A 26,521-nucleotide genomic window follows, 5' to 3' on the forward strand; every position below is an offset into this window, starting at 1 on the left:
ATAAATTATATAATATAACGTTGCGGAAAAAAAAAACCGTTAAGGGTTAATATAATAACCCTTCCACACCGCAGAAAGCATTTTAAGCATCGACTCTTGCTGTGTGCATGTGTATGTGGTAAGCGAGGTCTCAGTGAAAAGTTAATGAAAAAGTCGCGTATTTATTCGGTTTCCACATGTTAACGATGCAAACGGTCTGCCGACAAGTGCGATCGCCGCAACGAAAAGGTTAAACGTGTCGTGGCGCAAATGATGAGAGATGGGTACTTGAATGATGAGTACGCCTCGTTTCTGCATTAATTATCAGTACGCACTTGCAGCTGCAGTAAGAGAAAGAATCGATCATGAAGATAATCAAGAGAAATGTTCCTGTGTATTGGAAGGATTGATTGCCCAACTTCCGTCGTGTTGAAAGAGTTGTCCCAGATGTGTATGTGTGTGTGTGTGTGTGTATGTATATATCTATGTATATTTTGTGTGAGACGATAAAATGAAAAAAAAAATGTACTATCTCTCTCCAATTTTCTATTAATCACTACTCTAAAAATTGTATCACTAAAGAATAAATTGTAAAAAAAAATTACATTAAGTACTCTCTCTTCCTTTGATATTATTTTTCTCTTCTCCGAGTTAAAATTAATTATCGATATCACTATTACATATATCACATATAAATATGTATAAATATGTATAAATATGTACATAAATATGGTAAATAAATAGTTTATTCAACTTAATTCATTTTTTAGTTTTTTAGAAGCTAATTTACATTTTAATTTTAAGATTATATTACTTTTCTTCTATCTAAATAATTAATCTTACTAAATGACTAATCCCTTTTTATACTTTTCGCTAAAAAAAAATAATAATCAACGACTCATTAATAAGAAACGATTGCTTGCCCATTAAGCAATTTCGTGAATATTTTGCTACCTTTAAAAAACTTTCTGTTGACCGTGATTCAACCGGAAACAATCGCCCACGCGACTGATTCGCTCATGATAAACAGGACCACGGACACGGGGATACGTGTTGCGAGGCGCACGTCGTCCCCTGCCCTCCCGCCGTTCGCGATCAGTCTCAACTTCGCCCACCACAGGTATGTTTTGTAAGTTGAAAAGTCGATTTCGGAATTGCTCGGTTGTTCTTAAACGATGCGCCCACGCGGCGAATCCGTCTTTCGGGGCCCGACGGTTGCCGAAATAATCGTCTCACTTCGCCCACGTTACAGGTTGTTTAGTCCCATTGACGGTGGTTCAGCGGATAGAGAGCCACGCGTGTCCAGTGATTCTGTTGAGAGAGAGAGAGAGAGAGAGAGAGAGAGAAACAGTTGCTCCCTTCTTCTCTCCTACTGTCATCGAAGGAGGCCCTATATGTGGGACGTCCGCGTTTCCGAAATTATTACGGCGACATGTTGAATATTCATAGAGATGATCACGTCGTCTCCTAATTTCGACAGATGACGATGTTATCTCGTTTGTCCTTTCGCAATAAAACACTAGATTTTTATGTTTATCGAATCTTCGCGAACAGGATCTATATATGGATCGTCTCTGCGTATATCGAAAACATTATGACGCGTTGAATATTTGATAGGATAGCTTCCTAATTTTTTATAGTTTTCCTGCTGCGTACATCAGGGTGTCTACTCAAATCTTGTAAAAAGGATTGCCTAAAAATTCCCTGATCTTCCAAGTATTTTTAAAAAGGATAAAATATACTTTAAGGTAAAGAGAATATTTTAAAGATTTTTTTGATACAATTTCCCTCAGTAAGTTTTTTATGTACGCGTTTTCTAGTGCTTTACATTTACATGAAGGAAAAACATAAAGCCTGTTAAGTTTCAAGCGCTAAATTTACAAATGTACTGAAAAAACTCAATAGCTTTCGTTAAGATAAAATTTTTTAATTTACATTATCATTTTTGTCATTAAAATAAAGAATATATATTGCATATTCAATATTTTATTAAGACATTGAATATATAAACAGAAATATATATATATATACACTTAGAAAGAGAGAATAAAATAGTCATATTTATAGAATAGACGTATAGAATTGATGGATAGATATATTTAGTAATTAATAGATATATTTATAATATTTTAAATACATAATTCACAATTTAACTTATTGGCGAATAGCGTACAATATAAGAGTAAAATTATTGGAGAATTTTTAAAAAAATTCTCCGAATCCTAATAAAATTCTCTAAGAATTTCCTGAGAACTCCAAGATTTTCAAGGAGTAGACCACTTTATACATTGACGCGTGAAAAGATTTTCTTTTATTAAAAAATCTCTATAAATATATTTAATGTACGTATGTCTCGCGATCGTTCGAATCGGCTAATCTCACTCCGCAAATCATAAGAACCGCATCGACCGATCGCGCTTGATTCTGCCGCATCGGATTAAGAAAATAGAACTTGAGGCGAGAGAGATGAGAGTCAAGTTGACAAATCGTTCGGATTGGCCGATACCGTATCATCCTATCTATCTCACGGGGCTTTTTTGAGTCCCGTCGACGTATGATCTCTCGCCGTGACTAATGTCTAATGATGCGCGTTTTTTCTCTCCACCTCCTCGTTTTGTCGCGCCCTGTAATCCGGTGTCCGGTTTCGATTCTTAAGTACCACTCGTTGAAATCTCGATGGCACCTCGCGAGGCACTTGCCGAAAGATCTCGCCCGCGAACTTCAGCCGGAATAATATTCTGTTCGTGCACGATTCGTTGATCGGCAAAAGCCCACGCGTTTCTCGAATCACTTCCTGCTTCATTATCAAGTGAGCAAAACATTCATTTTGCCGCCGATGTTACATAAATATTATTATGTTTCTCTGGCATTTATGCGATTTCACGTAGGAGTTTTACCTGGTAGACAACAATAATCAATCATCCGCTTGCATCAGCGGCGATTGTTAAGCCTACAGGCTGATTTAAACTATCGCAAATATCCGGCATTGAGATCATTTAAAAGACTTTTAATCTCTGATAACAATATAATTTCACTAATAAACTTTCGTAAATTTTCTGAATTATTCCCGATATCGAAAAAAAGTATTAACAAATGACGATCATAAATTCTTAAATGTCATTAAACACGAAATACATTCCAGTATATTTGGCAACAAACGTTAAATCACCATAGTCTGTAAACAGGACGCGAGATTTAACGGTCGCGTTGATCTTTGCGACTTTTGGTGCAACGTTGCAATTAATTATGTTTACTCATTCATTAATTTTTTATTTTTCTATATTAAATTTCAATTGAAACATTTACGAGACAATCAAACGATAATGTTTCATTCATTGTAATAAAATTTTGTCTGTTTCTCTCTTGCTCGCTCTCCCTCTCTCTCTCTCTCTCTCTCTCTCTGACAAATAAATGCCTTTCTTACTTAATATATTATATTTAAAGCATGAATAAACTTTCTCTTTTACTTACATTTCTCATATTGTTTAACAAGCAGAGTGGATCAGTTAGAGTTACACAACAAGAGAGAAAGATTGAAGAAAATCTTTTCTCACGCACGTGCATATCCTCGACGGCACTTGACCGATATACGGAGCCAGATTTCTACGCTACGATAAGAATCGATGGTCGTCGCACCAGCGGTGGAAGCAGTGAAGAGGCTTGTAAACAGGAGGGCTGTATACATGACCGGTTAATTGTGGGTGTAACACGGTATGTCTCTGCTCGCGCCAGGCAGCCGCGACAATTTGGAGAGTCCCGTGATGTACGGGCGCATAAAAATTTCCCCTAATTAAAACGGGTGACTTAAGCCGGCAATATGCTCGAGAAAGAGAGACGATGAAATCGTTAAAATGTATAGCGATGTGCTAGGAAATAAGTCCCGTATAATTGCGACGAGAAAATTATTTCATCGTCGCTCTCGCGCCGGAAATATATACGAGGGGGACACTTAAAATACTTCCGTGATAAAAAAAAAAGGTATTTACCGCTAATATATTTCGGCGTCCAATGAACGTGATAACCGCGCGGAGCAACAGTAGGGGCAATAAAAGCTCGCCGTGCAACTGATGTATCCAATAAACCGCATCGACCATCTTTTTATTGGGCAATTAAATTTTACCGGGTTATGCACGGGCATCGCGATATTATAACGCTCTCTCATGGGTGTTATCTGTTGCGCTAAAAACACATTTCAAGGAATTGTCACGACGTAAAAACGCGCTGGTAACGTTCCGCGAGCCAATTACATCCGCCCACGCGAGTGTGCTTAGCGAGTCTTTGATAATTGGACGGAATAATCTTTCTTACAATGTAACTAGTTGATAAATTTATTTGTCAAATTTGTCGCGTGCCAAAATCGGTCATGCTTGTAAAATTCTTACGCGCGTAATATTTGGGCCAAATAATAATATGGATAAAAGTAAAATTCTGGCATGTAGGTATCAGTGTTCAATTAAAGAGTTATTCTAAGTACAAATTTACAGAATTGTAAAAAAAATATCGTTAGAAAAATGTCAATAATGATTTTGTTTCTCAAAATAACTATCTACTTTTCTTCAAAGATATCTTTTTTAGCAGTTTTTTTACACATGCTCGTTTATTCATTTTTATTTTCTCTATCTTCTTTGTGCAATTTTCTTTCCATTTCACCGCATCAGATCTTCCGGCTGTTTCTCCTCCAGCCTCTTCGGCGAGAGCCGATTAGACAGGCTAACGCGAAAATCAATGTGTTGTTGGCGGCGCTTCGTGCGCTTCCTTTGCATCCAGTGCGATCACTTCATCGCATCGCTTCCTTTGCACGGTTGTGTTTGCAAAGTGTTCAATGTGGAGAGACCGAATGATCGAAGCAAAATGATAGTATTGCGGATCCTGGATTCCCCGCTCTCGTCCTCTCCTTCTTTTTCTTATCTCGCGTGGTAGATTCCGCCACAAGCGCGTCCACTGCATAACTGCGATAAATTACGAGGGTGCGAGGCCGAAAGGGGTAGCAAAGAAGAGAAAAGGTAAAGGAGCGAGAAAAGAGAAACCGGCGGGAGAGCAACTCGCTTTGCACACAATTTCCACGTAACCGGCGCGGTATCTTTGCGCGAAAATAAAGTGTCGTTGCGTAGCGTACGCACGTTGCGAGATGCGGGCGGAAGAGAGAATGTGGTCCTTATTAACATTTCTTCGGGATTCGAGGCGAGATTAAATTGACAGTGAGGATTTGCGAGCGTTTGTTACCGGTTTACTCTCTTTTTTTCTCTCTCGTTTCTTGCATGATACCTTCTGATCATACTCGCGCTCACCATATTGAAAGCCAATTTTCTCTTATGTGATTTGTTCGAGACTCTCCCTCGATTCTCAGCGTAATAATCTCGACAATTTTCTATCGCTTGTAGAGAATCACGAACGGCCTACGTAAAAATTTAAAAATCATAACAACTGCAAACACAAGATACAACTATTTGAAAATTTTCAATTTCTAAGTTTTCCTTAACTTGCACGAAAATAAATACACGTAAAGAAAATAATTATATAGATATCTTTCGTATATATACCTACACAAATAGTCATAAAATTTATTTTCTTATCTATTTATTTCGTTATTATTTTTAGAAAAAAATAATGATATATGATATAATGTCAAACTTGAGTTCTGTCACCGGTTCGAGGAAAGAGAAAGAAATTTGAAGACAAAGAGGATCGAAATGAGATTTTAAGTATACATGGTCCTTTATTATAGAGCAATATCTTCGGATGCAGCTGTTAGCCCCGTTGATCGTCAAAAGTGACTATATACTCGCGAGGAAGAGCAGAAAGAGAGAGAGAGAGAGACAGAGAGGAGCGCCGCTGCATTAATAAGACGGCGGAGCGCATCACCCATCGGTCGCGTAGACAGACTTGGAATAGCTCTCGGAATAGATTCCGACTTTGCACAGAGAGTGGGCCACATAATCCACGTGCAGAGGGATGGATAGAGTAGGCAGAGGGGACAAAGGGAAGCGAGTGTGACGGAAGTTTATTTTCTCTTTGTGACTATTCGAAGACGCTATACACGTCCCAACCCAGAATCCGCCAAATCGCTAACTCGCCAAATCGTAAAGCACAGCGTATCGCGTGGGCGCCGAGGGAAAATAGCGGCGCTATTGTAGCGGCACTCAGGCGCGAAATGCATGAAAAAAAAAAAAAAAAAAAAAATTCGCGTGTCCTACATGCAATAGATAATCACGATAATACGTTTCGCTTTATTGAACGTCTCTCGTTTGCGCGAGATTTAATCGTAATCGAGCGCGACTCAAACTGAGATAGGTAACGCATATTTTTCCATAAAAAAAATAGATTAATTTATCTATAGTTTGAAGAAAACTTCCGGTTTACACTCTGCTCACGACGAGGACCACGATATAAGATTGCGAAGCACAATGTTATACGATCAGAGGCTGTGTATCCTTTTATTGCGCGCTTTGCAACTTTTCGCGCGGCTCCTACGCTTCATTAAGTCCAAAGAGATCATTCTTTCAATGCGGTGCGCTTGCCCGCCTTCCCGTGGTTTCACGGGGCTCCGATCGTCAACAGAAAAAGGCAGAATCGAAGTTTAAAGGGAATCGCGAAGAAAGGCGACTTGAGCTCTCTTTTCTCCTGCGCCGCGTCGTCGGTGCCTTTGACGCCTACTAATGAGAGGGCAGTGATTAAGGGAACTCTCTCGCGGTGTTGTGTGCGCGAGAGCGAGGTGGAATAAGCGGGACGCAAGACATAAAGCAGCACAAGCGGACAGACAGACGGGCGGACAGCTGTTCGTACGACGCGGGCTTTTTCGTGAAGTAACGCGATCCCAAAGGAATCCACCGCCTTGTCGGTTAACGCCGTTAATTCGACGGCGTGTCGAACAAACTTATTATCGATCTCGAAGGAAGTTGGCTTTTGTTCTTTCTATTTTCTTTCGCACGAAAGATGAACGTTGCCGATCCCACGAGTTGATCTTGTAGCCGAAATCTAAATTTTTACACGTCATTTTTAAGTGGTTAATTGCGAAAATTAATTATTAGATGAAGTATATAACATTTTTAGAGTCTAGAGATATTTCTTATTATTAGAATATAATATCTTAGAAAAATCTTCTATTTTAGTATATCGTCCTATTTTATATATTTTCTCAGAATTTAAATATCCAAATTCAATATTCAAGATGTTATAATTTTTTCCTATCTTTATTTATTTACTGTATATGTATACATCTAGAAAATCGGTGGATCATCGCTGAAGAAAATTCCATCAGTCATATCATCGATAATTACAAATATTATACCAAGATAAATCTATACAAAAATTATAAAATTAAAATAATGTAAAAAAAAATCGAATCTAAAGAAAGAAAAAAATCCCCGTCAAGTCAGATTCAAGTAACAGAATATGCATTTATTGCTACGTATTTCGTGGCGTCCCTTCTCTTTCGTCTACTTCCATACTGAATGACACCGATTGCCCTCATTCCGAGTTCCTGATATAATCCATCTGGTTCCATAAATTGTGACACCCGAGAGCAAGTGAATTTCGTACATCGGGTGCCAATGACTCACGTCGGAAAGGACTACTTTCCACTCAATTAGAAGCGTTCGTTTACGACATGACCTAATAATAGTTCGCGAATTTTTAGATCCAATTTTAGGATGTGTCTGAAGGATCCACGTGTGACTTTTTTTTGATATCACAAACGAAAAAGAAAGAATACGAGCATCGTTCATTAACGAAGAGATAATTTACCGTGGCTACGAATCACAGTATTAATTCTTCACGATCATGATAAGCGGTATGTACAGCTGGCGTGGCATCGATTGGCCAACTGCCAATTGCTGACTACTGCCGATATATTGTCGATTTTAATCGACATACTCCCGTTTTAGAAATCTCTCTTTAGAAATCTTAATCTTTACAATTGCCTTAACTATATTATAAAAAATAAATTGTTTAAAAAACACTCAATAAAGAAATTTATAAAATGAAATCTAGACAGGTTTTTATAGATATTTACAGATTTATAAGTTTCTCTAGAGTCATATATTTTTAAACTTTAGAGATTTTTCGAAGTATAGAGACGGAGATTTAGCAGACAATTTAAATTAATGTCGATTTTATGCGCCTTACGTGTTTTATGTTGTTTTTAGCGCCATCGTATTTATAGCTCTGATCTGACAAGACGATCGCCCCATGAAATCTATTATGAAAAACTTTTATAACAAACGCACATTGTATCAGGAGCAGTAGAGGAATTGATACAAAGTTAAAAAAAAATACAAAAATAAAGAAAAAAGAAATCGCACGTGAGAGAGACGAGCACCGCCCACACCGCGTCGTTTAATTACGCTTCCGAAAGTTACCTTCTGGGTGTCAGGCAGAACGAGCGAGCGTGATTTATCGCGCGCATACGGGAAGGTAATCGCGAAAATTCGCCCAAAACTGCACACTTTCACCATCGCGCGCGATTAATCGAGATGCTATCTTTGTTGCAAACTTCCTTATATGCGTCGACCGTCATTTCGCGCGATAAACTGGCAACGTCAATTACGTTACGGCTACTCGTAGATTGGTATTGGTCCCCACATCCTCGACGGGAAGTGCCAAAACCGCTTGTCCCGCGGTTTCTGGGACACGTACCGTCTGAGATTAATGTAAATATGATTTTTACTTTGAAATTATGACGTTTCAACGACTTCATTGTCTCAAATTAGTCAATTTAGCAACATATGTTAATGCAAAAAATACAGTTGATAATATGAATTTGTACGATAAAGAAATAATGTCTATATTTAACAAAAACATAGATATAAAAATTGAATAATCCAATAATATTTTTTAAGATTATTTTTTTATATACTTCTACTTCAATGACATGCGTAACGAAATAGTATTACTCTTATAATGAGAAGATAGCTTTCGACGAAAACAAGAAGTCTAATAAATTGTATGCGGAAAATACGAGCGATGGAGTCAGCTAAAAAACAAAATAATCTCTTGAAGGACTTTCCGTGGGCTCCGGATAATTCCTCGACTTACTAGATGGGTCAAGGCCTCTGTCTCTTACACGTATCTGCCTACGATCGAAGAAAGAATGCTGTGCGTAACTTACGAGGCAATCATGGTTATTTAGTCACGCTGCATCTCAAGAGAAACTGACCTATTAATTTTTCGAAAATGAGCAAAGGGTAACGAGTTTTTGGACCAACGCAGATTGAATAAAGGTAATAAAATAATTTATTAAATAAATTTTTAAAGCTATTTATTAAATTTATTTCGATTTATTTATTAAATAAAAATTTGTTTTATACATATATACGATTTATGAGATTTATTTTATTTTAAAATAAAAAATATACTCTTTTTGGTATAGTTTGTATTTTCTCATAAATCGTACATATATGAAATAAATTTTTTTTAACGAAATATATTGAAATATCAATACATATAATTGTGAATAATTGGCAGAATTCTGAGATTTAATTGTCAAGATATTTAATGTTAAACTTCAATTGCAGAAGGCGTTGCATATTAATTAATTTCAAAAATTCAATCACTATCGCTCAAGTTCTCGTTATTATTCTTAAAATGCTAGCTTATCTTATCTTAAGTTAAGTTGATATTGAACAAAATTCAATATAATACGTATATTAAGCTGGCACAGCCATTATGGCATAATCGAATAAAACCTACACAGATATTTAGTGCTCTTCTGTTGCTAATTTATTGCTCTATTGCAGATTTTGTTGCTCCAGTCATTTCTGAAAAACTGATGGCTGTTGTATAAAGCTAAAATATAAAGTTAGCACAGCCACTCGAAAAAATAAAAAAATAAAAGCAGAGTCTTTTCGTGCTAATTTGTTGCTCTACCCATTCCTGAAAAACCAATGGTTGTGTAAAATTTGGTTTTTTGTATAGTTTATTGGATTGTGTCGAAGTGGCTATGCCAGCTTAATATACGTCGATATAATTCGGAGATTTTGTTTGAATTTACCGACAAAGTTAGCGCGGCCGATTTAAGCGAAAAAGTCGCACGGCGGTCCAACTATCTACTTGACTTTCATCTCGAGTCTTCAGTTGTTATCTGAGCGCACCTACAAGTACATGTACACCCATCTACCTATCTGTTTATCTGCCGACCGCGAAAAAAGCATGCGTTTCTACAGCGGTTAGGATACAAACACAATGTAATGTCGCGATAGCGGCATGGTCTCTTTCGCGATCTTAACGTCGTTTCACACAAACATGCGATATTAAAATACCATCAAATAGTTTTCAAGAAAAAACGAAAGTATTTTTGTCATTTTACTAAAACAATATGCATATGTCAAATTTCTTTCGAACGATTTCTGTCAAAAACTGTCGTAAAAAATCATTAAATCTGACACAAGATTCGAGAGAAGAATTTGAATGGCGAATAGGAAGGACGAAGAATCGTAGAGGACCGGGAATTTCCGAGCAAGATTTACGTTCTGTCAGAGGCGTCGCGATGTGAATGCGGCCTTATCGCGAAGCACATGCGCTACCGCACGAGCACATGCGCCCACGCCTCGCGCTCGTGCGCGCGCGCGCGCGCGCACACAGCACACACCGGAATAAATGCGTGTTTATCGCGACGGTGGCGGTGGCGGCACCGCTTTTGATGCCGGGGCAGCAGCTCGTGCGCTCTTCTCTTCTCTCTCTTTCTCTCTCTCTCTCTCTCTCTCTCTCTCTCTCTCTTCTTAGCGCAAGGAGAGAGCCTCACGCAGATGGGCTCGACCGATTTACATAAGGCCGAGAGAGCTTTGGTCCCGCGCGAGGTCTTCCTTCTTATTAAACGCGCTCGCGAATGTACATGCACATATCGCGGGCGCATGCACGCACACGCGTATCCTTTATTAAGGGCGCAGGCTGCGCACGAGCGCGCGCGAGGACACAGAAGCGCCGCGCATGCCTTGTTGCGCTAACAATACGACCGCCCACGTACGAGATATCTCGTTTTATTATTATCCCTCTGTCCGCTCTGTCTCTCTCTTTCTCTCCGGATTTCTCCTCCGCCTTTGCCTCCTTTCCTGCTGTCCTTCTTCCGTTTCTTCTCCTTCGCTCGCCCTTTTACCGCGAGTGCGCGCGAGATCGCCAGTACGGATGCAGTGAACTTTGCATGCGCTGATTCACCCAGCTTTATTCTCCCGACAGGCACGCGTTTGCCCGTCCTCGATATATAATAAGACAATGTTCCCTTCACTTGATGAGAAATAATACACAACGGCCATATATGATAACATTTAATATGCAACTTGAGTTGATTAGACCCGACAATAAGTAAACTAATACTTCCGGAACTAATACTTTACGAACAATTCAATTAGAAAATAGAAAACACTTATGATTTTATTGATAACGTGTCTTGTTTCAAAGACATTTTGAATACAATTTTTAATTTTTGAATTTTTCTCAAAAAGAAAAAAAAACAAGTGGCTAAAATGGATCGTATAGCTCTAGATTAGAGATAAATCAATACGCAAAATTAAATTTTAACCGCAGTATACGCAAAATAAATGCGTTAAAAAATAAAATATATCTATCCTTTGAATCTTCTCAAGCCAATTCGCGGTTTTATGTTCCAGAAAAAGTCAGCTCTCATTATTATTAGAATATTGCAAGCACTAGTGAAAGAAAAAGATTAAGGAACATGTACGTGTGCGTGCGTGCCTATGGCTCCCGGGGAGAGAAAAGAAAGCAAGAAAAATATAGTCCGGATAACGCCGGTGTGTCACGTATGACTTTATGAACGGCGTCGCTGTCAGTGCGTGAAAGTTTGGAACAAAGATAAATTTGTACCAGAATTCTTCCCCGCCTCGTATCGCCCCCTCGTGTGGTTACCACATCGTATTCTCTCCCCCTCCCGCAGCATCCACGAAGAATGCACGTGCCGTGTGCGATATTTGGATGTACATAAAATGTGTCCACGGGGTGTCGGTCAAAGTGAAAAGCAACCAAGTCGGTCCCGCTAGATTCAAGCTGTTCTCTTCAAGATACGACAATTCGCCCGTTAACGTTTACAAATTACATTTTCTCCAAGAAGTGAAGCACTATTTCTACACTTAAATAAATAATCTCATAAAGTTTCTAAAATTTCTAAAATCTTACATAATGAATCGAGAGATCAGTGGCGACAACTTAAATAGAGATACAAAGACATCAAGTAATACATGTGTCATTTAGATGCTAATAATTCGTGTTAATGGTCGCGACTCACCGAAGAGTCTTCATCAACGCGACAAAACGGTTGATTATCTCGCGTGCAGGCGGCCCGGAAGCCGTGAGATACGTACGGACGATAACAGTAATTGCTCGCGTGACTGTCGTCGGACGAGGAAATCCTGGCGTTTTACCCAAGGTACTCTCGTCAAAAATACCCGAGATTCGCCACGCACGCGGACGAACGTGTATCACCGTGACACAGACGTCTATATTCATCGGACGATTTCTAACGTGCGGCACCGTTTTCTCTCTCGCTATTATTCTTCTTCTTCTTAAACAGTATTCTTCTCTCTCGCTCTCTTTCTCGCCCGAAATGAAAAGGAATCACGAGGAGAGAGGCGCGGCTACAAAGGTATCTCGCGAAGCATTGTCAGTGACAAAACAAGCGGGGCTCCGGGATCACTGACGCCACTATCATAACGTACGAGCAGCATATCGCATGACAAGAGCAGTTACGGGAACACAGGGTCCCGCTGCTGACCCCTCTGACCCCCGCTGTTTTTGTGCCGGTGTGTGCTCGTCGGACGCGAAGCCTTTTGGTCCCAAACTGCGAAACATGCCGACACGGTGCGGCGCGTATATGCCCCCGGAGGGCCTGTTTTCTCTCTCTCTCTCTCTCTCTCTCTCTCTCTCTCTCTCTCTCTCTCTTTCTTTTCCCTCACGAAACTTACCGCCACGTCGAATTTCAAACACGAAACGCGATATCCGTCGTGCGGGTAAGACGCACACGCCATTCTTCCTCTCTCACGGCTGCGAGAAACGCCTTACAAAAAAAAACGTGACTCTCTACACGGTGTTTAAAAAGCTCGCGTTCAAATTTATTTATGCACGGAAAAAATATTATCAGAAATATATAATAAAATCTTCCTCCACACTCTTCTAAAATTTCCTCATTTCTCGCTTGACAAATAAATAATCACGATGACAGCATGGAGCTCTTCTTCAATTGTTTTAACGTATTCTGCCTCTATTTTATCTTAATCTATATATCCTGCAGCATGATCGAGGTGTAAGTCTCGCTCGAGGATTTACGAGTTTACGCATCGACAGGTACGCGCAGAGCCGACGGGCCGGCATTTACCAGCAATAAGTAACGATAATTACAAGCTAATGGAGGCGATGTGCTCGCACGTCCGGTACGCGCCGCGGTGGCGGCGCGTTCTGCATTCGGTATTTAAATTAACCGATCGATCGACCGTGTTCACCTCGCACATTATGCAAATGTCGCGAAAACACGTAAAAGTTTTCTGCAAAACCAATTACGCCGACGCGACACCACCGCCAGAAGTTAATTGCGAATTTCTGCGCCGTGCTGTTATTACAGCACCCGTCTCCTCCCACCCCTCGGGAGGAGAGAGAGAGAGAGAGAGAGAGAGAGAGGGAAAGAGCATAGGAGAGAAGGGAAAAGGAAAGAAACGGGAAGGATAGAGAGACGGGAGGACCGAAATCTCTTGAAATTCTGAACAGTCAAGAATGCCGAGCACGAGTCATCATTCTTGAAAAATAAATTCAAGCCGACGACGTTACGTTATTAAAAAGTAATGGAATCCAGGGATAAGAGTAACGAAATACTTATAAGCGTTGAGCGCGCGACGTTAATGCGAGGACGTTCTCCTCTCGGTAGCAACAAGACATTTGACGCCGACAGTTTACTCTTCTCCTGCGCGTTTAACATCCGACTGAGGTAATAAAGATATGTTTCGCCGTACGGTACAAGCCCCGGCTCGTTGAAACGTCTTTCAATCACGATGTTCGAAATACCTCGGGTACCCTCACGCTACTTTCTTACTGCATGTTACGATGTACACGTATAAATGTGTAAATGTATAAATGTGAAAGAAACACGTATCCGCGAGATGTAACCAACGCAATTACAAGAGATATTGTGATCATATAATGGCGAAAATATACTTCAACTTGTGTTCTGTGAGAATGACTTCTGTAGAAACAATTATAACATTGTTTTTAGAGATTTCTTTAAGTGTGTACAAGTGCTTGTTTTCTTTTTTTTTTTTTTTTTTTTTTTTTCATATTTAACACTCTAAAAATTTAAACGCCAAATAAAATATTCGAAAGTTGTTACTCTTTAGTTTGGTGGAATTTTTAACTGGTCTGTGATCATCAACAGAATATATCGAATATGATTGCAAGAGATCGGCTCTTTGCTCTTTTTCTATCTTTCTCTCTCGAGTTCATTCATGGCAATCGTTTGTCACGCCATCGGGTTCACCTATTTAAACGTCACAAGCGGTCGACAAGTGTCGACAGAACGATTGCGCTAGCCTTGATACATTTCGCCTACACGCGTTCGGAGAACGGCTTTTCCATCTTCCGCGTGTCGTGGAACACCACCTACGTGGCCTTTAGTTACTCAAGGACAGCATCCCGGCACCATCATTATCGCGCGGACTTAAACGCGTGGACAGCGGCAGCCACCTCGACGATGACGAGACGTAAAGCTCTACCTGAGGTAAACATCCTCCTCCGCTCGTTCCCGTTTTCTCGCGCAACGCGAAAACAAGTCCGAGAATAAAAGAATTCCCCGGAGAAGCGGCGATGGCTAACCGCGAGACGTAACGTCCCTGTAATTTTGTAAGAGCCGTCACAAGGCTCGCATTCGCGCGCGTGCGCGTTTCGCGACGAATTATTCGGAGATTGCGCAACCCGCAATCCGCGAAATCCGACGCTTAATTGGATTGTGCAACTCGATATGAAAATATAATACCGCCGAATGGGCGGTAATTAATTCACTTTGTTAATAGTGCCGATTGCAGGTTTATTACTGGATATTACATCGACAATTCTTAAAGTGTGTTCACGGATATAGCTCAAAGTCTCTCTTTCCAAGACAACAGATTTAAAAATATTTTATTACCTAACAAAAAAATATTCGATTGATTTAAAGTAAACATAGTGCGTTGTGAATTTTACGAGATACAATCCGGCATTTTTGAAGCGACGTGTGCGCGCGCGACGACGTCACAAACCCTGACACGAGACTATACGCACGTGGGTAGCGTACCGCAAAATGCGTGGGCCAAAACAATTCCCCAGTTAATTAAGATAATCGCTTCTTTATGACGCCATACTGCAGCGCGGCTTATCTGTCGCCGCTCGGTGAAATTCGTTTTCGCGCGAGGAGAAAGGATGCGCGCGCGTTTGATGACCGCGATTTCAATGCGCAACGAGATTGAGCCTCTATAAATGTAGGTGTTCTTATCAATAAATTCGTGATTTACATTCTCGACTCTCCGCTGAAAAATTATTCCATTCGCACGTCACTTGTGTCGAGTGTGTGTCGTGGGTGAAGGGCGACGTCGTAGAGTGCGCGAGATATTACTGGCGAAAATTGCTGGAATAAAAAGACGATGAAAGGCACGAGGCGAGGCACGACGTAATTCACACCACGCAAAGGCTTGCCGGGTGGTCGTCCATTGTGGGTCAGTGGGTCTAATTAGGTAATTAGCAATTTGTATCTCGCCTCAATCAAAGCCCTTCCCCTTGCGTAACCCACCACCGGCGCATTCGAGGCCGCGCATTTTGCACCAGGAAATTCGCTTCGATCGGATTCAAGCGGAACTCGTGAAAGTGCATGTAAAAAAAAAAAAAAGAAAACAAAAATTGGGCGGAAAAACGGCATAAAAAACCGAGATTGTCATGTGTCATTTTTTCGTCTGGCATTTCGCGCAGGGTGAATGATTACTCCGCAGACCGGTAATAATTATTTTTCTCAACGTCTTTTTTTTATGAATCGCAATTCTCGCCGAGAGAAAGAGAGAAAGAGACCACGATTGATCGAGATCGTGTGTGGTGCATTACAGCATCGAAAATAACGATGTATCGCGCGGGAGGGTCGCGGATGACTCGTGACAGTTAATCGCGACACTCGTGAAAAGTGTCCGCAGGTGCGCCCGCCCTGCATACGTCCGTGCCAATACACACGTGCATGCGTGCGCGTATACATGCGCGCGCGAGCGGCAAATTGGGCGTACTTTATGTCACGATGCGTAATTTATGCGTCGTTCGCCGCCTTTTCGCCGCGAGGTAATGAAATGGTAATAACTAACGTTCGCGATTTCGGGGACGGACAGCCGCCGCCGCCGCCGCCGCCGCCGCCATCGTCATTACGCCGCTAATGTGGGAAATTGTGTGCAAGGCCGTGGCTGGCAGAAAGAAATCGCCGCCGCATCAGCGTGACGGGTGTTTAAGTGTTTAAAAGCGACATGAATTCCAAATAGTCGAGTGAAAGCCGTCTCGCCCCAATTCCGCGATTAACTAATATCAAAAGGATGCGCGCGAGGATTCAAAAAACCATCGATCACGCATGAAAAATGAATTATAATAGAATTAATAGAATAGAGATACAATCGAAAAAATAAAATTAAAAAGAACAAAAATATAATAAATATACACTCTGTCATTTTAGCGAAATATTTTATGCCCTACCGTGAAAAATCCTCGAGATTTTTCTCGATAATGTAAAGGATACACGCAGCGTTCGTGACTTAAACTCTATCGAAAAAGATAATCATCTCTCAGCCACCGAGTTACTTCAGGTGTATTCAACGGACGATATCCCCTGCGGATAGAAACGAGGGAATAGGACGGCGAATGGAAAAAGGAAGAAGGCCACTGTACCGTGCGATGACGCGACGGGATTGGACCAGGTGGCCGACTGATTTGCCGCGACCACAATAGCGCGTGGGCCGTAGAATTGTCCTGCGCGCGCGCGCGCGCGCTGCATCTTCTCGTTTATATTCTCGTGGCGATGACGAAATGCGAGATTTTCGTGAGATTCGCGCGACGCTCTATCGGCACACTCTTCCTGGTTAAATGAATTTTTTATTCTTCAAGAGAAAAACGTTACGCTTGCTAAACGTATAATTTGTTTTCGCTAAACTCAATCAAATTTTTCTAATTATTTAGTAAGTAACTATATTTTTTTTAATTAAAATTAATTTTTTATTATTATCTATCTTTATTAATTCTTTATTCAGAATGTTTATTCAAATGTTGTAAAAAAATTCCTTGAAAATTCTCTGATCTTCCAGGTATGTTTGTTCAAAATTCTAAGTAAAGAGAAAATTTTTTAATGCAATTTTCTAAAATAAATTTTTTTTTATTGTTTTATAATAATTTTCTCTCATACGAAAGAAAACACAAAGCCACTTGAGTTTCAAGATTCTAGATTTACAAATTTGAAAAAAATCTATTTGCTTTGATTAAGATAAAAATTGTTAACTCTTATAACATTTTTACTAAAAATTAAAATAAAGAATACATATGGTATATACTGAATATTTAATATTTTATTTAGATATTGAATATGTAAGCAGAAACAGGCATATATTTATAGCATAAAAGCAACGTTATCAAAGAAATAATTTTTTTATTAAATTCCCTGAGTTCCAATAAAATTCTAATTTTCCCATTTTACAAAAAAATTTCCGAAGGCTTTTCCATATTTTTCTAGGGAGTATTCACCCTGTTATTAAGCATGACGAGTATGTTGTACTAATTGGTCGACGAACAATCGAGTTAGGCGTCTCCGGGGCACGATCGCTCGCGGAAGGAAGAGAGGATGTCCCGTTTAATTCGCCACGCGTGGGCATCGTGAACGAGAATCGATTCTGAGCGGCGGCTAACGTTAACACTCGGTCACCGGAGTTCTTTGGCTCAGGAGATCTCTCTCTTTCGCTCTCGTCCTCCTCCTCTTCGTCGTCCTTTTTCACCTCGCAACCGCCACGCAACCGCTCGCAGCCGTTCGATCGGCCAGCCTTGAATACTAACGATCGTCACTTCCTTCCTCTCGTCCATGTTTTCCGTCGCCGTTGACCAGTGAATTTTAATTCACTGTCCCGTTTCGATGAACGCATTCTTCCGTCGCTCTTCGCCATCGTGTCACACGTGCGATTCAAGATTGCAGTTCGTAAAGTATTTCGCGCGTTTGCTTCGAAAATTTCTTGCGTCAATATCAAGTCAACTGTGTACTCGAAATTTCTTAATTCATTTCACATATCTTGTAACACTCTACACATAAATGAAAAATATTACTCCCTTTACGATATTTGTAAAATTAATATTCCAAGAACTGACGATGTAAAACCCAAACTTCATTTAAAATTTTCACATTCCCCAAATTTTGCATGCATAAACAAAATATATTACTCCATGTATATAATATACAGCGGTCATTCAGTGTAGATGGTGAAATTTGACTCTTGCGTTGCTGCCTATATTATTATATTTTTATAACCGCTTGCGAAGGAGAATATAAAAAAAGCGGTAACCGCTTCGAGGGAAAATAATCGTCCTGATCATTTGAAGGCACGTGGCCGAGCAAGCGGCGCGTTATAAAACAGCGTGTTACGTTGCGTAGGCCGTGCGCGCAACCATCGAGCGTGTGTCTCTTTTTTTCGCGCGTACGCACGCGCGCGCGAGCTGATTTTTGCGTCCACACCGCGGCACACTCGCCGATTTCAATGCGATACTTTCTGGCTACGAAAGGCTTCGATTCGACATATCTCGATCCGGTTCGCCCACGAGTACCCGGGACACCACGGGACCCGTATGAATATGCAACGATAAAGCGTGCGATTTATTTATAAGTATGACGCCAGGAGATCGATCTTTCCACGGCGGTCGCGAGCGGAAAATCGCGTGCGCTTTACGGTCGAAATACAAGATTGCCTTCCGTTGCTGGGAAAGGTGGTTTTTAGCATCCGGTAAAGGTATTACGATATCAAACGCTTGCAATTTCGCCTTTTCTTTTATTTTAAAAACATTAAAAAATAACTGAGAGATCGTTTACATGATAAGAAATTACCTAGGAATTTAGTATTTTTGTTTGATTTTTCAGATCTGAGTGTTTGAAAGTAATTTTGAAAAATCGTCTTGATTATTAGAGTCGGTTTTCTAAGAGAAAAATATTTCTTTAGAAAAATATCTGAAAATTCAGATGGTGTGTCTGTAAAAAAACCTTCAGACTTGGTCTGCAGTTATATTTTACAGTATATCTTAGCCTAAACTTTATCTAAAGAGAATAGAAACGAAGAAAATAAAAGAAGGATATTTTCTGTAAATTTTTAAGTGTGTTACGCTCTTTATAATTCACGACGAAAAAATTCGCGGACGAAACAATTCCTGTGAAGGGTTGTCGTACGAAGTGGGTTAATTTCGGCGACGCGTGTGTGTCTTGAGGGCCGCTTCGCATCTTGGCGAGACCGTAAAAGACCCGCTTTTACGGCCTGGCAAAAGTTGAAAGTTACGATCTTGCTTTTCATTTTAATTAATCTCACCGCTGTCGTCGTCGACGTCGCGACGAATATCGTACGCAAGACTGCCCTCGAAAATCGGACGATTGTGCACCTTTACAGATTATGCAGAAGCCAGAGTGATGAAAAACACGGTTTCTACAATCGCGTAATTGGCCGCCGGTGGACTTTTCAAAGTGTGGGACCAATGAGTGCGGTCATATAATTAAATCCGGTAAAGGCACGCCGAGTTGTCTGCTAATGGGTTGACTGCGCGTGGCTTTCGGCGTTTAGAGGAAAAAGCGCAAATGACGAGTATATGTGCCGATCGAATTGGTTTTTCTTCTTGTTTGAATCACCTTTCGGAATCAAAAGTAACAAACGACATCGTAAATCCATCTTGTTAACTTGCGTATATAAAGAGGTCAATAAAAAGTGATGGATAAAAAACAAAGATGTATTTACTGTTCAATATTATAATCCGTATTTTGAGTGTTCAATGTTAAGAATACATATAACGTAAAAGAAGGAGAAATCGAAAAGAAAAATTTTTAAACACATATGTTAAGAATGTATAAAACTGTCTCTACAGCTAAATAGTTATCTTAATACGCAACGCTTTGCCAAATGCAATGTTTCGATAGTTGTAATAGCATATGAGAAACAAAAAGCGAAATTTGATAAAAAACTTTCCTAAGAGATACTCGTTCGAAATATATTCGTATCGTCTTTATACCCATGCAGATATGTCGATAACGATTGGCGCGGGTTTCCGCCATCATGATGCGAGTTTACGGGCAAGAGGAAGCTGGATCTCTTCCTTTTAATTACGAAACCCGCAAGGCATCTCTTACGCTTTATCGCCGACACCAATTAGCGCTCGACAAAATTCGTTTCCGCTCGATTCGTTTCACGGTGAAAACGTTTCGCTTTCTACGCGGTGGTGGATTTAGAGAGTTTAAGAAAATTAAAAAAAAATGGTAACAGTTCTCTTCTGATGTCTTAAAAACGAGATGGATAATTTATGTCACTATTTATTAAATGAGACTTTTTATTCAGAAAATAATTACTTATTTTTTTTATAGAAATAACTGCCAATGCAATTTTTCTGGGATAAATAATTGTAAATTTAGAAAAGACTTAATTTTTCCTGAAGAATTTTTAGTAGCATGGGCTCTAATCGCTTTTATTTATAAATCCGACGTTATTATTTAAAAACAAAAATACACGACGATTTTTGTAACGATCGAACGAGCTTGTCGCGTGGGACGTTCCATTAATGATGATGTCTCATTAAACACGCGATTGCAGCGCTACTCGAGGTTATCGGTTTCACAGGATGGAAAGGAGACCCCTTCGAGTATACGGCGCATAATTCTGACATAATTTTCCATTACGAAACGAGCGTGCAGGTTTGCGCACCGGCATAACGAATGCACGAATCGTCGTCGATTAGGGCGAGATACGCCGACGATAATTAGCTCAATGTAATCAGCGTATGTTCGCATCTTAAATGTGCCATACTCCCGCGAATCAACATTAAGAAATTCATTATATCCCTTTATGACGCTATAAAATAGAGATACAGTCGGAACAGACTGAATATATCTTTACTTTGTCAATATAATTCGTCGAATATTTCACCTACAGAAATGTGTAATACGATGCTGTTGCAACGAGTCTTGCAAACTGTGAAAATCGTATAAAACTAAAGGAATTGAAAATAATCAAGGAAAAATGTAGCACGCGATAATAAATACAAATTAATAATAGAATCGTTCAACTGAAAATATTTGTTGCTTTATTTTATCGTGAGTCATAATTAGTTGCAAAGTTTACAAAAAGATATGACAATTAAAACTAATAAAGTTATTTTTATCTTAAGTTTATCAGTTTTCTTATTTTCCTCTTTCTTTATTCAATCTCTTCGCCTTTTGGAAATATCGTAGATATAATTAAATAATAATATAAACGGTTTCGTGAAAGTTAGTTATGAAAAGAATGGATTTAATCGAACAAAAGAGATTCAAGAAATTTTCAATTATTCGCAATATTTGAAAATGTTGAATAAAAAAATAATAATAAAATATATTCATAGAAAAATATAAAAACAAGAAGACGAGTAGGGAAGAAAAGAGAAGAAAGAAGGTTACGATGGCTATTTTGTAAAGCATCTCAAATCGGCCTGCACCCTTCTGCTACGAGAATTTACGACTGTCCACGCGAAAGCGTAGGTAATCGGCGATGATATCACCGTTATAAATAGGCACGCCTCCTGTCTCTCGCGTGCGCGCATACATACGCGTGTACACGATCCGCACACGCGAATCTGCACCTACCTGCCGGGCACTGTCTCTTTCCTATAGACCGCCGTACATACATATATATAAAAATTTTAAGGGACGCGTAAACACATATACAGATGATCGCGTAATATTGGTGGAAATACACCCTTGCCAAATTTCTCAGAACCTTGACAATAATATTGGACGATTTTGCAGAAATCTAATTTACTTATATTATTCAAATTTAATAATTTATTAAAGTTGCTTTTGTAATTTTTCTTTTAGTAAAAGTAATCACTTTTATTAAACGCTTGTAACATTCAAATTTTTATCGACGTCTTAATTTACACGATTCTTAAATGATTTTTGTCATACATTTTTTTTGAAATTTTATTTGAAAAGATATAAAAAATGTCATTAATGATTTCCATGACTGTCCACGGATATTATTCTTTCAGCTGCACATAAAAGCGACACGTGCACATTGTTCAATTGAGCATACACGCATTGCGTACTATCATTGAACGATGCGCGTCCTTCGCACAGCTTGTGAAGGGAGAGTGTCTGGAGAGAGCCTGATGGCAAGAAATAATTACAAAAAAAGGCGACTGATAAAGCGACAAAATGACGTTTTAAAGAGAGTCCCTCCGATTGCTTCCATAGCTTTAATGAGACTGGCGACCATGGCACAACAATGTGTTTATATGTATGTGTATATATGTATACACCACAAAATTCGTGAACAAAAAAAATTGTACTTGGCAAAAATCGTATGCGAATGATATCGCAGCAGAAATCTGCTGTAATGAAAAAATTTTTGAAAGCGATATCGATATAATTTGCCTACAAACGATGTTGAAATCAGTTTCTTTTAATCGATGTATCATATATTAAAAATATCCCAGATAATTTATGTAGAAACAATTGTGTAACTAACTCATAAGTAATTACAAGTTCTAGCTCTATTTTCAATAGTTCTATTTTATATATTCTTGACTGCTTTAATAGTTTTGGCTTTTAAACTAAAAAAAATGAATAAAAATTCGAGATAAACTTGTGACACTATATGCTTTATGCAGCTCATTTAAATAATTTACGCTGCCCGTGAAAAATATATCTACATTTATTGAAATAAGACATTTAAAGAATCATTAAAAATTTTTTTACTACTATTAATAATTAGATCTCCTTAAAAAATAAAAAATACGATCAAAACTGAACAAAAATTATAACAGAGTAAAATAACCAAAAATTTACTAGTGCATTATATAAATATGAACCAGTATATTATTCTCAATTAAAAATAATTATTTAAAAGATTATATAAAACTGTTAATAATTAGAATTGTTTAGAAACTAAAACAACATGCTAAAATATATGCAAAATCCGTTTTAGAATAAACAGAACTTTTGAAAATTCAACAACACCTCATCTCATATAAACAATTTTGCTCCTGACTATTTTATTTTAATAGATTTGCTGTTAAACGATAAATCCCTTTTCTATACCTCACATAAAACTATTTTTATTTTTTTAAATCTAATGAAAAATGTTAGAAAAATCTCGCTGGCCTAAATTTACACTACGAATTTGAACTTGACATCTTAGTTTGTCCCTTGATTTTTTTTGGTTTAACGCTAGAACATTTGTTTAAACTATCAAAAAATTACAGAATTATTAAAAATAAAATCAAAATTCAGAGTTTCCACGAAATTATATGTCAGTTGTATATACAGCGAAACTGTTGATACTCAAAAATTAAATAGCAAAGATTTAGTTGTTAGAAAGCAAAATTTCGTAAGACAGAAATGAGGAGTAAACGAAAAGTCAGTTAAATAACTATTTTATGTTTCTTAAAAATGAAAAACTACTACATTGGTTTCAAAACTATTATTATATTAATTTATAAAATCGAAAACCAAGAATTATTCGTGTTAGAATTATTCGCCATTAAAAAAATTATATACAATTACGAGGTAGCGTCGATGTGACTGAGGCGCTTATCCTATTCGTGAGAAGTTGCGTTCCGAATACAAAACGGATATCTAGCTTGAGAAATAATCGGCACCGGTAGTAGTAACGGAAGTGACTTGCAATTTGCGCGGCCAATAAACGTTTCGTGTGCACGGCGTGCGACGTGTATACTTTTTTTTCATTTTATTTAAAAAAATTATCAGATTCCAAATCGATGATCGAGCGGCACGCTCAGCTGGATCCGCGAATAACGAGCGGATGATTACAGTCGCCGTGGAAATAATGGCGAGTTGCCCGCAATGTTAAAAAGAACCCTCCCCGCATCTAACTCTTCCATTACAAACAACCTTCGAGAGCATGCTTGCTTGTATAACATTGCCGAGTACATAACTGCAACGACGAGCGCACACGCAATGTGCTCGCACGCGGACAGTTATAGGACTGCATCATAATAAGCGAATCTCATCGCACGCGATTATTCGATCGGAAGCGATCGCAACCGTTAAACTCTTTATTCATCGTTCATTCCGGATGTCAAGAGGCGACATTTCCGTTTCTGCGACGAGTTTGCAAAATGAATGCGGCAGTAAAGACAGAATAAAGTAGACTATGTGACAAAAAATCAAACATCATGAAATTTTAAAAATTATCTCCTTCATTTACTTTATTGAACAATATAATACCTAATCAATATAAGATATGATTGAAAGAGTATGATTAAAATTGAAAATAATGTTTAAAATATCAATAATTACAGTACAGTGAGTAAAGATTTTATAGTCTAACAAATTAAGATCCGACACAATTTGATTACTCTGTCAAGTTTTCGCACTAGATTAATATTCGGTCATAGCCGATGAGAGATTTGTACTCACATTCCTTGTTGCGATCCATGGCGTGCTGGAGGGGGGAATCATCGACCTCCGCCTTCGGCGGCGACTGATTGCCCTCGGCCATCTCCGATCCCGAATCTGGAGCAGCAGCACCAGCGGCCTTCCTTCCTGCCGCGTCCGCCGCTGCTTTATCCTGCTGCGGCGAGGGCTTCGTCCCTTTCTTACCGTTTCCAGCGTCCCTGCAGACCCGAAACGAGCAAAATGAGATTTGTGAATTAATCTTTCATACGTCGCCGCGCGTGTGCCACGTCGCGTCGGTTCCAAGAGAGACCGATCCAGCCTGCCGGCTACCGATCGAAGCCCGAGTGTCAATCGGATCCCGGATCCTTCGTTGTCAAGGCATGTTTTTGTCGTCGATGATGGAATGACGGATCAATCGACACTGAACGTTTTCATCAAAAAGCGTCGGAAACGACTGTTTCTTCCTTTTCTTCGAGCGCGACGCGAATCTTCACCGAGCAAGAAATATCTGATGATATTAAATTGTATATATATATATATATATCTATATAGAGAATTTGTACGCAGAGTGTGTGTGTATAGGTACACATACAAATATATAGCTATATATTTAAATAAATTTAAATAATCTAGCAATATATTATGTACATTCTGTGCAAATTAAAATTTCGGTCTTGAATTAAAATTTAAACTATTATATCAACATAAAAAAATTTTTTTACATGTCAGAAATTGCGAAAAATCCAATTCTTTATATTTCGCTGCGCCTAAAGTTTTTACGAGAGATAACGAGTATATTTTCTATCGATCCATTCTCTTGATAATCTAAGTGCCGCATAAAATGAACACGACGCGTAAATACTGTAAAATAAATGTCGCGGAATAATCTTGGGTATAATATAGCGAGAATATCGTGTTCTTCCTCCGGCGAAAGGGTAAGAATAACCGTTTTAGTCATCGGAGGGTGAAAACATTTATCTCGATGGCCCAATGATGGTTCTGCGAGAGTCCCACGTGAGAGTCCAGGTGGCTCGCGACGCATAAGACGCTCGTGCGTCGCGAGCAAAATGTCACGTAAAAAATTCGCGCAAAGTTCAGAGAAAATTACGCGCTCCGCATGGTCCGTAAGTAGATAGGTAGGAAAGTGGCGAGTCGATTAAAGATTTTAAAGCATCGAGCCAACGATCCGAGAGCGAGGTAGTTTAAAATCCCGAAGGGAAAGTTCTGAGAAAAGATTACTTCGTCACAGCTGGAGATAGGAAGCCGGTCGTTAAGAGCGTTTATATTCTCGCGTAACGATTACACGCGGTACTGATACTAAATTGCGGGTTAATCGCTCGCTCGACGCGGCTCTAAACGCGCGATCTCGCAACTCGCAGCGGTGGATTAAGGCACGTGGAGCCCCATGACGTGCGCGAGAAGTACATAATTCTAATCCCTCCCATTTAAGGATTTTGCCATCAAAGTTCTGTCAAGTGTATAAATCTTATTTAGTTATTACGTGAAATCAGATATTACCATTAAATATTATCAAATTGATAAAATTTAAATCCCGTCCCATTCAATATAATTGTGTTAACTAAAAAATATATCTGACTAGCGGTAAATACGATTATTTCCAATATTATTCGCATTAAATATTAATTCGAAATCTCCGGCAAAAAGTCTTGCGGATAAAATCCGCTCTTGCAACTTGTCTTCTCCCGACCGCGATATTACAAGGTCGCGTGCTACGCTCTCCGGTCGCGAATTAAAAGAAATAATGTCTCCCAAGGTAGTAATGATGTGGCGGATGCGTGACAAAACGTTAGGGAGGCCCGCTGTGGAGCTCGTTAAAATAATCGAGGCAGGTGTCGAGCGACGCGGCGACGCGTCTATTTTTCCATCCCGATAAAATGCCTCGCCTTCGCCTCGCGCCGATCGAGAAATCGCACGCAT

General features: G+C 39.2%; 1 protein-coding gene across 5 annotated transcripts in view; it reads right to left on the reverse strand.

The window, feature by feature from the left end:
* Window positions 1–26,521, reverse strand: part of LOC140663823 (uncharacterized) — a 181,422-nt gene that overhangs the window by 38,132 nt on the left and 116,769 nt on the right. For all 5 annotated transcript variants that reach the window (XM_072888322.1, XM_072888318.1, XM_072888319.1 and 2 more), the window contains one exon: window positions 24,605–24,801. In XM_072888322.1, coding sequence (XP_072744423.1) covers window positions 24,605–24,686 — 82 coding nt within the window. In that variant the 5' untranslated portion in view covers window positions 24,687–24,801. The remainder of the gene's footprint in view (window positions 1–24,604; window positions 24,802–26,521) is intronic.

This window comes from Anoplolepis gracilipes, chromosome 3 (assembly GCF_047496725.1).
Source record: "Anoplolepis gracilipes chromosome 3, ASM4749672v1, whole genome shotgun sequence".
Lineage (NCBI taxonomy): Eukaryota > Metazoa > Arthropoda > Insecta > Hymenoptera > Formicidae > Anoplolepis > Anoplolepis gracilipes.